General features: G+C 36.1%; 1 protein-coding gene and 1 non-coding gene across 4 annotated transcripts in view; one reads left to right on the top strand and one right to left on the bottom strand.

Annotated features, from left to right (window-relative positions):
- The window catches only part of ULK4 (unc-51 like kinase 4), a 191,263-nt gene that overhangs the window by 65,711 nt on the left and 112,632 nt on the right, over positions 1–12,920 (top strand). For all 3 annotated transcript variants that reach the window (XR_001553160.2, XM_015854094.2, XM_015854095.2), the window contains 3 exons: positions 3,517–3,568; positions 3,669–3,813; positions 8,938–9,030. Coding sequence is in view for 2 of the 3 variants with exons in the window: in XM_015854094.2 (XP_015709580.1) it covers positions 3,517–3,568; positions 3,669–3,813; positions 8,938–9,030 (290 nt within the window). In the remaining variant the exon portion in view is untranslated. The remainder of the gene's footprint in view (positions 1–3,516; positions 3,569–3,668; positions 3,814–8,937; positions 9,031–12,920) is intronic.
- TRNAR-ACG lies at positions 3,113–3,185 on the bottom strand. Its single transcript has one exon. It is a non-coding gene; the product is annotated as a tRNA-Arg (tRNA).

The following is a 12,920-nucleotide window of genomic DNA, read 5'->3' as shown; positions in this document are numbered from 1 at the left end:
GATAGCTAGATTATTAGAAGTGACTGGCAAAAGACCAGAGAGAAAAGCAGAAAACATCACTGCGCCAGGGCAAGTCCATCGTGCCTTCAGATCTTGGATGTTGAATACAGTTGTGGTCAATTATTCTCAAAGGGAACATGGAAAAAGTACATCTTGGTGATGCAGGGCAGGATTGAATAGAAAGGAACTTCGACTTTTAGCTTGTAAGTGAAAGGAGGAGTGTAAAAATTAATGAATGGAATGAGAAAGATGAATTCAAAATAACTATTAATGATTTTCTACTGGGTATCAAATTAGGTAACTAGACAGATGTTTTTAAATAAATAAGTGCCTTTTCATAAGGCGCAGTCGAGGTATGGAATTCTGTGCTGTAGGGATTGCATGTGCTAGGAGTATGAATACATTTTAGATAGGATTGGGCAAATTTATCAGAGGGGTTAGTAAACTGTATTAAATGTAAAAGTGCTGTTACAGCTTCAGCTTAGAAAGTTAGAAAAATATCTGAATACCTTCACTTACAGGGAGATTCAACTCCAAATATGTGTCAGAAGCCATTTCAAAGAAGAAAAAATGAATCCTTGCTTGAGTGTTCTTTGTTTGAATCTCTTTAAGAGTATCAAAAGAGTAATAGCATGCTTCTTACACAAAGCTTCCAGAAACTCGTGCAATTTGCTGATTCGTTTATTAAAATGATCTTTATGTACCGGATACAATATTATGTTTTTCTTTTTTACACTCTAGCTCACAACAAAAAAAAAACCAAACACTCAACAAACTCAGTGACCTGAATGACATGAAGAGTAGACTGGGGCTGCAGAGTTAGGAAGTATAAAGCTGAACTTGATGTTAATATACAATTTAGTAGTCCCTTCATCATGTATGTTCTGGTGTGCTCTTGCATCACTAAATAATTTTTCTGTAGAAATAATGCCCCTGCAGCAAACTGACTTGAAACAAAAACCTGGTATGGAGAATACCAGTCTGAACTGTTTATTTGCCAAGAATGGGTTTTGTGTTATTGAAAGGTCAGAAAAAGCTACTAGAATTATTTAAGACCTAAAGAGTGTTCTTTACAATGACAGTTAAAATATATTTATCTTCGAAAACATAATGGCTTTACTATGTTAGGTTGACGGAGGTAGTCCTCCCCCTCTACTCTACCCCAGTGAGGCCACATCTGGAGCACTGTGTCTAGTTCTTGGCTCCTCTGTTCAAGAAAGATGGGGAACTTAGGGAGATGGTCCAGTAATAGGCCACAGAGATGGTGAGGTACCTGGAGCATCCGCCTTTTGAGGAAAGGCTGGGAGATCCTGGGGCTGTTCTGCCAGGAGAAGACTGAGAGGGGATCATTTATCAGCTTTTATAAATATCTAAAGTGCAGGTGTCAAGAGTGACAGGAAAACAGCATTGGACATGAACACAGGAAGTTCCACCTAAACATGAGTAATAACTTCTTTACTGTGAGGGTAACAGAGAACGGGCTGCCCAAAGAAGCTGTGGAGTCTCCTTCTCTGAAAGTATTCAAAACCTGCCTGGACATTTTCCAGTGAGGCCTACTGTAGGGAACCTGCTTTAGCAGGGGCTTGGACTAGAAGATGATCTCCAGAGATCCCTTCCAACCCCTTCCATTCTTCAAGTCTGTGATTTGTGTAGAAAGACTACTGTTAAAACTGGATGAAAACCAAAGTTCACAGAAATTAAAGTTATATCATACTGCTGTGTACTGCCATCTTAATCTGTAATTCTGAGTTAATGCTGCTGCTAAATGATTTTTAACATTCCACATTTGTATATAGCTTCAGACAGATTAGAGATGCTCTTTTGCTTTTCTTTTCTAGTTTACTGCTTAAATTAACCTTTTCATTTGAGAAGCTTTGCAGTAGGTTGAACAGGTTTTTGGATTAAATGACCTGAAGTGTATACGTTTTTTGCCTCACGGGTTTGTTATATAAATGATAAATCACTGTTTGCAAAGCAGTTTAGAAACCTATACTAATGGATCTGCTGGAGTGCAATGAAGTTTTATTTTTTTATCTCATTACATGTAAACTGGAAGGACCAGGAAATATTTCAAAATGATAATGTGTTACAAAAGCATTGAGGCTACATATACTCTACACTATTACTTATATGGCTACAAAGGCTATCTGTGTTTGCAAGTGAAGATTGATTGCCATACCTCAAGCAGAGACCTTTACCTCTTCCTGAAAATACATAATCTTTTAGTAGATTTTTCAAAAGTGAAAAAAAGCCAGAGACTAAATGAATCATTTAAAGCCAGAGATTCATTTGCCAGAGACCACCAACTAACAATGAAATAATTAACTAGAATGGCTATAGTTACTGCTGACTGGAGTCTAATTTCATTTAGTAACCCCTTTTCATTATGTTTTAAGCTTCTCTAAGTTCTTCTTTATGGTAGCTGCGTAACTCTGGAGTTGTATTTTCTAGAGTTTAGTCAATAAATCAGAACACGTAGGGAATTAGAAGCTATAAATTGCACCAAGTCCTATTTGTGGTATAGTAAAAGCCTATCTAGTAATTTTATTTGTATAAATAATTCCAAATGTAAGCTGTGTACCCATGATGCTTACCTTCCCAATCCAATATCAGCTAAATATCTAAACTGATAATTAATGAGCAGTGAGGGGTCTGTATTTTGATTATAAACTTCATACTTCTGCAAAGCAGGGGAAACTGGCTCTCCTCGAGAATTTAGGAAGTATCCTTTCAAATTATCTCTGTCTAGATTTAACAGAATTAATTGGTGGTATTTTCCATAATATTTCTTTTCTTTTGCTTCTGAATTTTGCTTCAGGCCCCCAGAAGTACAATAAACAGTTTTCTTCATATTATGGCTTTTTACTTATCTAAACGCTGTCCTAGATGAAGGATCAGGTCTAAGTTATCACAGTGAATGTCTTGACATTGTAGTCATATGGAAATGTTTGGGTTGAATGAGACCCTCAAGGGTCATATAGTCCAACTCCACTGCAGTGGGAACGTGGACACGTACAGCTGTATCAGGTTACTCAGTGTCTGCTCCAGCCTGACCTTGAGTGTCTCCACAGATGAGGCTTCCATGACTGCATCTCTGGGCAAAATGAGCAGCCGAGCCAGGCAGGAGTCGAACCTACAATCTTCTGATCCGTAGTCAGACGCGTTATCCATTGCGCCACTGGCCCTGCTTGATATTTCTTCTTCTCTCCACTTGATTTCTAGTTTCTAGTAGATATTCCCACACTTTTTTTTTTTCTTTTTTTTTTTTTAACAACTGCACCGAATCTGATATTGTAAATTAAAGTTCACTCTCAGTAAATTCTACCAAGCTCACTATTGTTTTCTGTGTAAGTACTTTACTGTCTGTAACTTTACAACAGCTTAGCAGGGAAAAAATTATTTTGTCTCTTTATAAGCGTGATTATTGATGGTTTTCTATGATTATTCACCTCTTTGATTAAGGGCTCTGTCAGTAAAATGAATAATCTAAGCCAGATTTTTTTTATTCTCTTTTAGGTCGAAGGCTGTATCCTCCCACCACTAGTTTCTTTGGTCCACAGTCAGAATGGTAAGTCTATGGCCACATCATCTACAGTTTCCAGAAATTCCACATTTTGTTTTAATTAAACTTCAGTGTGGTCACATTCTTGGCACCTTTTATTTTCAAGTGGAATGGAGACTCTTCAGTTTGCGGCTGCTCTCAGAAACCACATCACTACTCTTAAACCACAAGGCCATGGCTGAGGAGAAAGAGGAGAGCTTCAACTCAAACAGGAAGCTTCTGTCTCTCATTAGAGATTCATTGTTGCCTCAGTAAGTATAATATTGCTGTTTCACTTGGGAGAAAACTTGATATTCAATCCATTTGGACAGCGTATTTGTTTTAAGTGCCAGTTTTGTGTTTAAGTGGCAAAATGAAAAAGAGGAATGGCTTTTAACTACTGTCAGAGTTCTCTGCTCAGCAGCGTCTCTCTCCTAGGTTTATTCAGTACTTGGTTGTATAGAACACAACGCAGTTTCTGTCTGACACTCATTTTCGCATCTTGGTGATACTGTGCCTCTGGCTACCCTTGTAGTGAAGCAAGTTTCCCTAGCTGTGGTTTAAATATATTCTCCCTGTTCAACTGATGAAATTGGAATATCCCAATAACATCTATATTTTCGATACCATGCCCTCCTGGAAGATGTTTAGAGGTCATATGGAATGGCTTATAACTTTGGAAAAGGGAAAAGAACATGATTAATCCTCCATGATTCACTCAAAGTTTATTGCCTCTAAATTACTGCCCTTCCTGCTGCCCCAAGCAGGAATAAAACTCTACCCCAGTCCACAAAACTACGGCCTATAGGCCAACTGTGACCTTGAATTTGATTTATATGGCATGCAGTAAAATGAGGCCTGTCATTTCAAAATGACTTGCAGGTATGCATAAAGAGAGCTCTGTATGTTGTTTGTGTGTATACTTTGAGCTGCTAACATCTCAGTAGAGGGAGAGAAATCACAGACATAGGATGAGTACAGTGAAGATGAGCCATCAGTCATCTTACACACTATTCCAGGATAACATTACAGTGTTTTTTAATGTGTGGTCCTCAGAAGTTAGTAGCTGTCAATACTTAGCTGCCCTAAATGAGAAAATTGTTCCCCACCCTTACATTAAGTGAGTGGTGGAAGGGTGGAGGAATGGATGCTGGATTATGATCAAAAACTTGGTGCCTTTCCTGTAAATGAGGCTGTCCCTTGCTAATTCACTCACATTCTTACAGTCAGAGGACTAAAGTTCAGTACATGCAAGATGTGTAATGTTTCCTTTGTGAGAGAGAATGGGAAGGAAATCGTAGACATGTATAGGGAAGTTTATTTTCACACCTTCCACTCAAAAACATGGCATTTATTAATATGGATTACAATGGAAAGTAGAAATATTATTAAAGAATAGAGTTTTGTGCATTATTAAAAGCTGACAGATAATATTCTTCAGACTGGGAAGAGTCTTTGAGTCAAACAAGACCAAGTTCTCTGCTTTGAAACTTGCCCTTTGAAGACATGCCCATCTTATAAAATGTTTTCTCATTGAACTGAGGGAGGGGTCATCCTAACTGCAAACTAGAAAGAAAACAGGCAGTGTACTGCTGTTTCCTCTGCTCATTAGCTCAATTGGGTGGCAGACATTCCCAGTCTGAATCTAAGTGCTGTTGCACTTTGGAGAATTCAGCTGTGATGTATCTTTGGGTGTGTACTGTAGATGTGTAAAAAAGGGTCTTGGAGTAGCTCAGAATCTTGCTTACAAGCTTCTTTAAATATTTCCTTTATCAGTTCCTTTATGTCACCAGTGGAGATGATGATACTTGTAGTTGAAAAACATTTTGAGGTTACCTTAAAATATTTAAGGTTATGATAATTGAAGTATATTGGAGCTAGTTACAAACAAATTTTACTCTAGTTAAGGAGCTCAGTAAAAGAATATATAATTCAGAAAAAAATTAACTAGCGTTGTATAATTGAACTTGTATGTTGAGCTAATGCTCAGTGAATGCATTCAGCTTTGGGGAGCAGGTAGTCAGTGCAAGAAAGCACCCTTGAAACAAAAAGCATAGAAACACTAATGGATTTCCTGTGAAGAGAAAACTCAGTTTTGATTTGACAGTCTCAAAACTGAATTGAGAGAAATTAGGAGACCAAGAGTTTAAATCAGCTGCTTTGAATGTCAAGAAGATACTAAAGATAAGTTCAACGGTGTTCTAGGTATGGATCAGAAAATATTTATGGGAGGTAAGAATGAATCCTTGTATGGTCTACAGTTCTTAAAAGAGTTTTTATCTGAATACAAAAGGCACTGGCTTCAAACTACAGAGGAACGTGTAGGATTAGACTCAGACTTATGGTTAAAGATATAACATAAAGGTTTACCTCAAAAAGTAGGAGTTGCATGAAGACTCTGGGATAGGAGGTAAAGAGAGTGATAGCCTGTGTTTAGAGACTGAAAAGGTGTTCTCTGAAGTTGTTCAGATTTTCTGTTCTTGGATAAAGGATGTGATAGAATGTGACTCAGCTGGAAAGCAGTCAAAAGACAAGGGGAGGAGCGCAATGGCTGTTCATGGGCACTCTGTGGAGTCCTGCTTTTTAAGATCTGAGAGCCACTGAGGGGCATCTAAGCTTAACAATGTAATTTGTTTAAATGTAAAAATTTTGGTCACTCTGCATGAGTGTAAATTGTGATCATAATTTCCCACATCTTTGCACAATCAATAAGATAGTTCTTCCATGGAATATTTGTACATTTGAAGATCAGAAGATTAACTTCCTCACAAGGTTTTGTTCAAATAAAATAGTGTGATTTTGCTGAGCATCCTGTAACCAAAAGGAAACTTCATTCTATAGAAAGTATTTTCCTCATTTATTTTCTATTTCAGATCCATATTCTTTTAAAATCAAAAATTCCAACGCCATCTCTCTCTCTCATTTAGTTATTAATTTTCCTACTTTTTAAACGCAGTTAGTTTGAGACAATGTCAGGAAAGGAATGTATTTATTTATTTTTTTAAAAAAAAGGTTTTATTTCATTTTAAGGATTATGTGTCTTGTTCTAAGCAGACTGTGAAGCCAATTCTGCAAATACAAAATATTGGATATTTGATATAATGTGTAGATAAAACATTTAGTCCTTTTTAAGAGCTTAAGAGAATCCGTATTTTACAGTCTTTAGGTCCACTTGTCACTTGCGGGGAAGAATAACTAAATAACTCTTTGTGGTGCAGTACATATTGTTTGGAGAACTCTTTGAAACTGCTGTTACTCAATGAGTTTGCATTTTGAAGTGTCAGGAAAATCATTGGATGAACTCATTCATTTAACAAAGTCTTCATAGCACAGAATGTTTTCCTTTCACAATAGACTCATGTATTTGTACTTGATAATGACCTTTATTCAGGAAATGTGTTTACATTAATTGCTAAGACATTCATTTTGGTAATCTATGTTTTCTCAGGTGGTACTTGGTTTGTTAAATCGTGGCACCTTCTGTATTTTTTCTAATGTTATCTTCGGGGCACATATACATAACAGAGTAGAATAGAATAACAGTTAGATGTAAAAGGGAAAAATAAGTCTTATTTTTTGAACTCCAGGGAATTAATGATTCTAAGCATGCAGCGTAGTAGTAATCTCTCTCAAATGGAATACACAGATGGCTTAAAAGTTGTTAAAGTGGACTCCATTTAGGGAAAATATCGGTATGTTTATTAAAAAACAACAACACAAAAGCAAGTGTATTTACATTGCTTGTAGGCTGTGTGCTTGTATGGGAATATTTGCCTCTCTGACAGAACTCCCACAGGCTGCATCAAGAATGTGGAGCTAGAGTGCTTCACCCTTCTTGTCTTAGAGTTGTCCTGATGAGAGATGGGGCCAGAAAGTACCACATCTCATCTAACCTTCTAGATTTCTTTCCTGTACAAATCAGAGTGCTGAGGTGCAAAGAGGGGACCTTTGCTCCGCGGAAGAGCTGTCTCACCATAGAAAGTACGTGACAACATGGTGACAGGTGATACAAGTTCCTCAGTTTAGCCATGATGAGGAATGTCAACATATGAAATACGTTTCTCATTGATTTCCTTGATTTTTACATTTCCTCCTTCTCCAGAACCCAAGTAAAGAAAAATGTTGGGAAAACATTTTGGTGCACAAAATATGATATTCCACCATACTTTCCAACAAATCATGATTTTGTTATTATTTGAATAATTCTTCATGTTTTTCTCTTACAAATCAATACATTTATGCTTCTTTTTCTGTTAGCTTCCACATGTTTAGAGTAGTTCTACTTATAATCACAGACTTTCAAGTTTTGATGTGGTTGCATCTGTCTCCTTTATGCTGACTTCTCTCTCTTCCATCACTGTATCCTCTTACCCTCCAGATATATTATGATTTTAAAGAGATAAAAGTAATCTTGTTTGTTGAATAAGTATCACTGCAAAACTGGAAACAACAGCAAGGTCCATTTTGTTTATTGGCAGCCTGTTTCCCTTTCCTTTACCCAGTGAAGCAGAAATGTTAAGTCACGGCCTGGACCAGTGATTGTGCATGTAATAGGAAGGCAGGGCCAACCCAGGAGAGCTAGGGTGCAAGCAGTGCACCTGAGTGACTGGAAGGTGTGGAGCCAGGATCCACCCCTTCCCAGACCTCATTTAAGCTTTGGCAGTGGCAGTGAGGGTATCTTGTGGAGCTCCCTGCCTACCTGAGGTCTTCCTAAGGTAGGCAGCTTTGTTTTCTCTGTTTCTGCATCAATGGCAGCTGTGTTTGGGCTTGTCCTCATTTACTACAGTCAAGGACTTCGCTGTTATCATTGTATTTTTCCATCACGTTGTAACATAACACCAAGGTATCCAGGAGATGATATTTTGAAATGTTTTGTAGATGTTTTTCTTGTAGTTTTATCTTGAATACCGTAGCTCCGAGTAAATGTTATTTTTGTGTTGTTCTGTTTTGGGTAATGGAAGTATGCTGTAGTTAAAACAATATTGAATTAAATTTGCAATAAAATATGGAATTCAATGCAAACGTTCTGCAAGTAAAATAGTAGAGGAAAAATCAATATTTAAGCAAAATGTAGCTCTTAATCATATGTGCATTGATTGATGGTCTTTTTGAGCTCCCAGTGAATCTTCTGGCTAATACTGTCAGGCTTGGTTATCTCCATGTGGAAAAACTCATTTGTTCTTTTATTAACACTGTTTTAAAAGTTAATCTAAAGCTGCTTTTAAATCCTGCTTCTAAGTTGGTCTTGCTTTATTATTTTGTGAAATTTCTAGCATTGTTTTTCTATTGTGGTTATTATGATATTTGAAAATGTTGTATTCATAATGTTATCAATTTATTAACACGCAGCTCTTGATTGTGTGTTTTTAAAATGTTGCTTCACTCTTTTCCTTCAGGTATGAGAATATCCTGATGGCTCCAGACCCAGTACCCCTGTATGCTCTGAAACTGTTGGTAGCCCTGACTGAACACAGCCCTGCTTCTGTGAGGTGGTATAACTACCTATTCTTTGCTGTGCTATTTCTGTTTCAGTGTAATTTATTCAGCTGGGACTTAATAGTAACATAGATCTCACTGTTATTACTATTGGCTGGCACTGAGAAGATTTAGAAAATGTTTATGATATTTGTGATAGAACATGAAAATAGCTCAAAAGCCAGAAGGTTATATAGTTCTGTTTATCTGTAATATTTCCTATACAAAATCTGTATTAAAACAAAGTCATAGAAATCTTAACTTTAAAAAGAAAAAAAAAAAAACATTTTAACCGATAACTTTAATACTGTATAAGTCACTTAAAAGATATTTGGTTTCTCTGCAAGTATCGCTATCCTCTTTAAGTTCCTGAATATCCATTAATGTTTGGTGTAGGTACACTCAGTAAGCCTCAAGACATCTTAGTGTCTCCTTCTGGTTGGTAGGTTATTTAGGCTGTGAAGGGAACATAACTATTCATCTCCTCTGATCTGCCCTAAAAATTAGGTTCTTCTTGCATTTACTCTTCTCTTTTCATGGTGTCTGATAGTGTTACGGTTTAGAAGTCACTGCGTACCATGCTGTCTCGTTTTGATTGATTAAAATGAGCACAAGATTAAAAACAACAAAAGCATACAAAAAAGAATTTTAATTGTTCTCCCACTGCTTTTATTGCAGAAGATGAAAACATCGTTTTTCATCTTTTATGGTGTTATTCTGGTGCTTTTAGTATACTGAGTAGTCTAAAAATCAACTAGGAAATTGAGTTGCTTGAGATTTAAAAAGCTTGAATACAGAGAAGGTGGTATTTAATTCCATTTTTATTGTATGCAATCTGTTTATGCTACAGCAAGCTTTTATGCTTAATACAAATAGTTAGCATTAACCTAAAGATATTCTAATTCTTTTACAATAAACTATTTCTGTAACCACAGCACTGGATGTGATAGTAGCAGTCTTCCTCTGTCTAATGAATACTGTTTATTTGAGGTCTTGTGAGTCTGACGTTGTACTTAATATAATGGATGCAAACTCATTGAGGTATAGCAGACAGGAGAAGTTCGTTTCTTAGTATTATTAAAGATAACTGTGGATATCTAATGATCTACTAATAATTTTAAATACTATTCTATTCGGTGCCATTATCTAAGGATCAGCTATTATCCACATAATAACATGTCAGCAATCATTCTTGTGTCTTACTGATCCACTTTTACTTTCACTGAGTAATTTGTTTTGCTAGATTTCTAAGGGAGAAGAGTTTCTGCAATTCTCTTGTCTATTGTCTTCGGGATTCTTTGGTTCTCTGAAATTAGCCCATACATCAAACCTGTGACAAATTGCATCATATTTTCATGTTTTCACAAAATTCAACAAAAGAAAGCTGGAAACGTGTATGTGCTGTAATGAACATTAGGTGACAATTGATTCTATGTTGGTTTGGTGGATACCTGTGTAGTTCGATGAACATTTACTCTCTTTTGCGTTTCAGTAGGCATGTGGGAAGAATATGCAGTTATTGTGTTGGGAGTAAAACAGCACAAATCTTTTGGGGTTAAATGTGTTTGTGAGGAAAGCTGCTGTATTTTAGTACTGTTGATAGTGATGAAGGATCACTTTTCATCAGGTCTGTTTTCTCTAAGTTTATACTTCATCTGTGATGCCTGTCTTTCTGAGATGAAAGCTGTCTCCTTTGATTTCATTTAAATGGAGGGAAAAAATGGTTTTAGCAAAGAAGATAGCTGTAATATGACAAAAAGTTAAATTAGCACTTAACCGCTATTTTTGGATGCCACAAATTACCTTTTCTCAAAATAAGAATGAATTGGGATGAGGATGATGATTATTGTATTTGTTTGTGCCATAAGATAGCTTGCTCTTAGATATGCTAGACTAATTCATTCATTCTTTTTCTCCCTCTCTCTTCTTTAATCTCACCATATTTCTTCCTTCTTGCTCATGTTTATCTCTTTCCTTTTTTCCATCATCCTCAGTTTCTTCCTATGCATTTCCCAATAGAGACATGAACATTTGAGGAATTCATATTTTAGCATTTGAAAAGGCAGATGCACTCCTGTGTTAGTCTCGTTTGTTCATAGCTGACACTTTAAATCAACAAACCTGTAACAATTCCAGTGGAAAAGCTTTAAATAATCTTTCATGCATTTTTGAACTCTTCAGTATGACAACAGCATAGATATTTAAATATTATGCTTTAATGTCTTATAAGCTTATGATAAAATACTGTTACATACTAAGTATATCTTGAATATCTTAAGTATCTAACGTTTGTAAGTATACAAAAAAAATTACTTTGTAATCTTTGTCATTGCTCCACTTTTAGGGTCATTTTTAACATTGTTTAGTACAGATGCCATTCCACTCTATTGCTTTTCAATTTAGCAATGGGGAGTTCTAGTTATGTTCCACTAATGTTCTGCAGAATTATGTCTTTCACAAGTGTAAGTTCCAGCATATGTGAGGTGGTAGCTGTAAAATCAAACAAAGCCCAACTAAAATAACAACAAAAAGCCACCACAGTCTTTAATGTGTTTCAGTAGGGCCCTTTAGTATTTGAATATACGAATGTCCAAAGGTACAAAACCCTGTTTTGTGGGAGATAGGTATTTTGTTGTTCATTTTCTTCTCAAGAGTTATTTATACTCGTTTATGAGTCTAGTGTTCCCCTTGTATGCCTTTTCCCTTTTATACCATGCAACAACAGTTGTTTGATATATCCTCACTTAGCATTCATTTAATAAGAAAATGCCGCATAGCAGAAGGATGAGTTTTAAATGGAATTTGTCCCCTGATGGCCTATTTTATGCTTGAATCAAAGCTAATAGTCTGGCCTTAAGAGTTGTTGATAGTATTGTCACAGCTCTTCTAAAAACCAATCTCCTTGTGTTTTCAGTACTGTATGGTAAAAAATATTGTGGCTTTCAAGGCCGGTATGGTAATCGCAGTATTTGCTTTTAGCTATTTTGAAATGGTTGATTTTTAAAAGAAAATGCTGATGTTAAGGGGACGTGTAGATGGATTGAGAGATACGTTTTTAGTAGAACGTTAGGCAATATCTATGTGGATTTTGGACAAGATTTCTATTGCATTAGTTTCACGTCTATGAAAACAGGGCTATGGAAAACCTTGTTTTCTTGTTACGTAAGTGATACAGATAGAAAACAGCAAATAATTCATATGATATTTGTGATTTCTATACTTTGTTATAAAATTTGCATATGTGCTGCTTTACTGAGTAACTTGAGGCAGGAAGACATACTCAGAAATAGACTCTGGAAATAAGCATCAGCTAATAACTCTATTGTCAACTCACACATCACTGTAATTCATATCAAAGCCAGTGGTCAGAGTTCATTATTGCAAGTGAGTTCTCATAGTCTAGTCATGTACTGACTGCAATATTAATCACCATCTTTAATGTAAAACACAGCTCCTGTGTTGCATTTTATTAGAGTTTCCCTTCAGTAAAGCTATTAACCTTATACCTGTAATTTTGTTTCCTCTTTATGTATTGCTGATCAATTGCTGACTCTCTGTTTTAAAAGTGTGAAGTGACTCTTTGATATTACTGTTGTTAAGTCAGTTGTTCAAAGATGTCATACTCTAATGCTCACATATTTGCTCTTTTAATGTAAAGCTTTAAATGAGAGAAAATGCCATTCATTTTCAGTTGTTTTTTATTTCAATAGGGAATGTTTGGCATATAAATAGGAATTAAAAAAATAAGTGAATAATGAGGAGGGGTTGGCTGGTTAGCATAGTAGAATTGGAGCTCTAGGCTTCTGCAAACACAGTTCTACTTCAAACACACTATTCAGCATGAGGCAAATCTAAAACAGAGAAGGCAAGGAAAAAGGCAGTCATGTGTCAGTGTTCTCCGCAA

Source organism: Coturnix japonica, chromosome 2 (assembly GCF_001577835.2).
Source record: "Coturnix japonica isolate 7356 chromosome 2, Coturnix japonica 2.1, whole genome shotgun sequence".
NCBI classification, from domain to species: Eukaryota; Metazoa; Chordata; class Aves; order Galliformes; family Phasianidae; genus Coturnix; species Coturnix japonica.
This window is presented reverse-complemented; position numbering and strand designations above follow the sequence as displayed.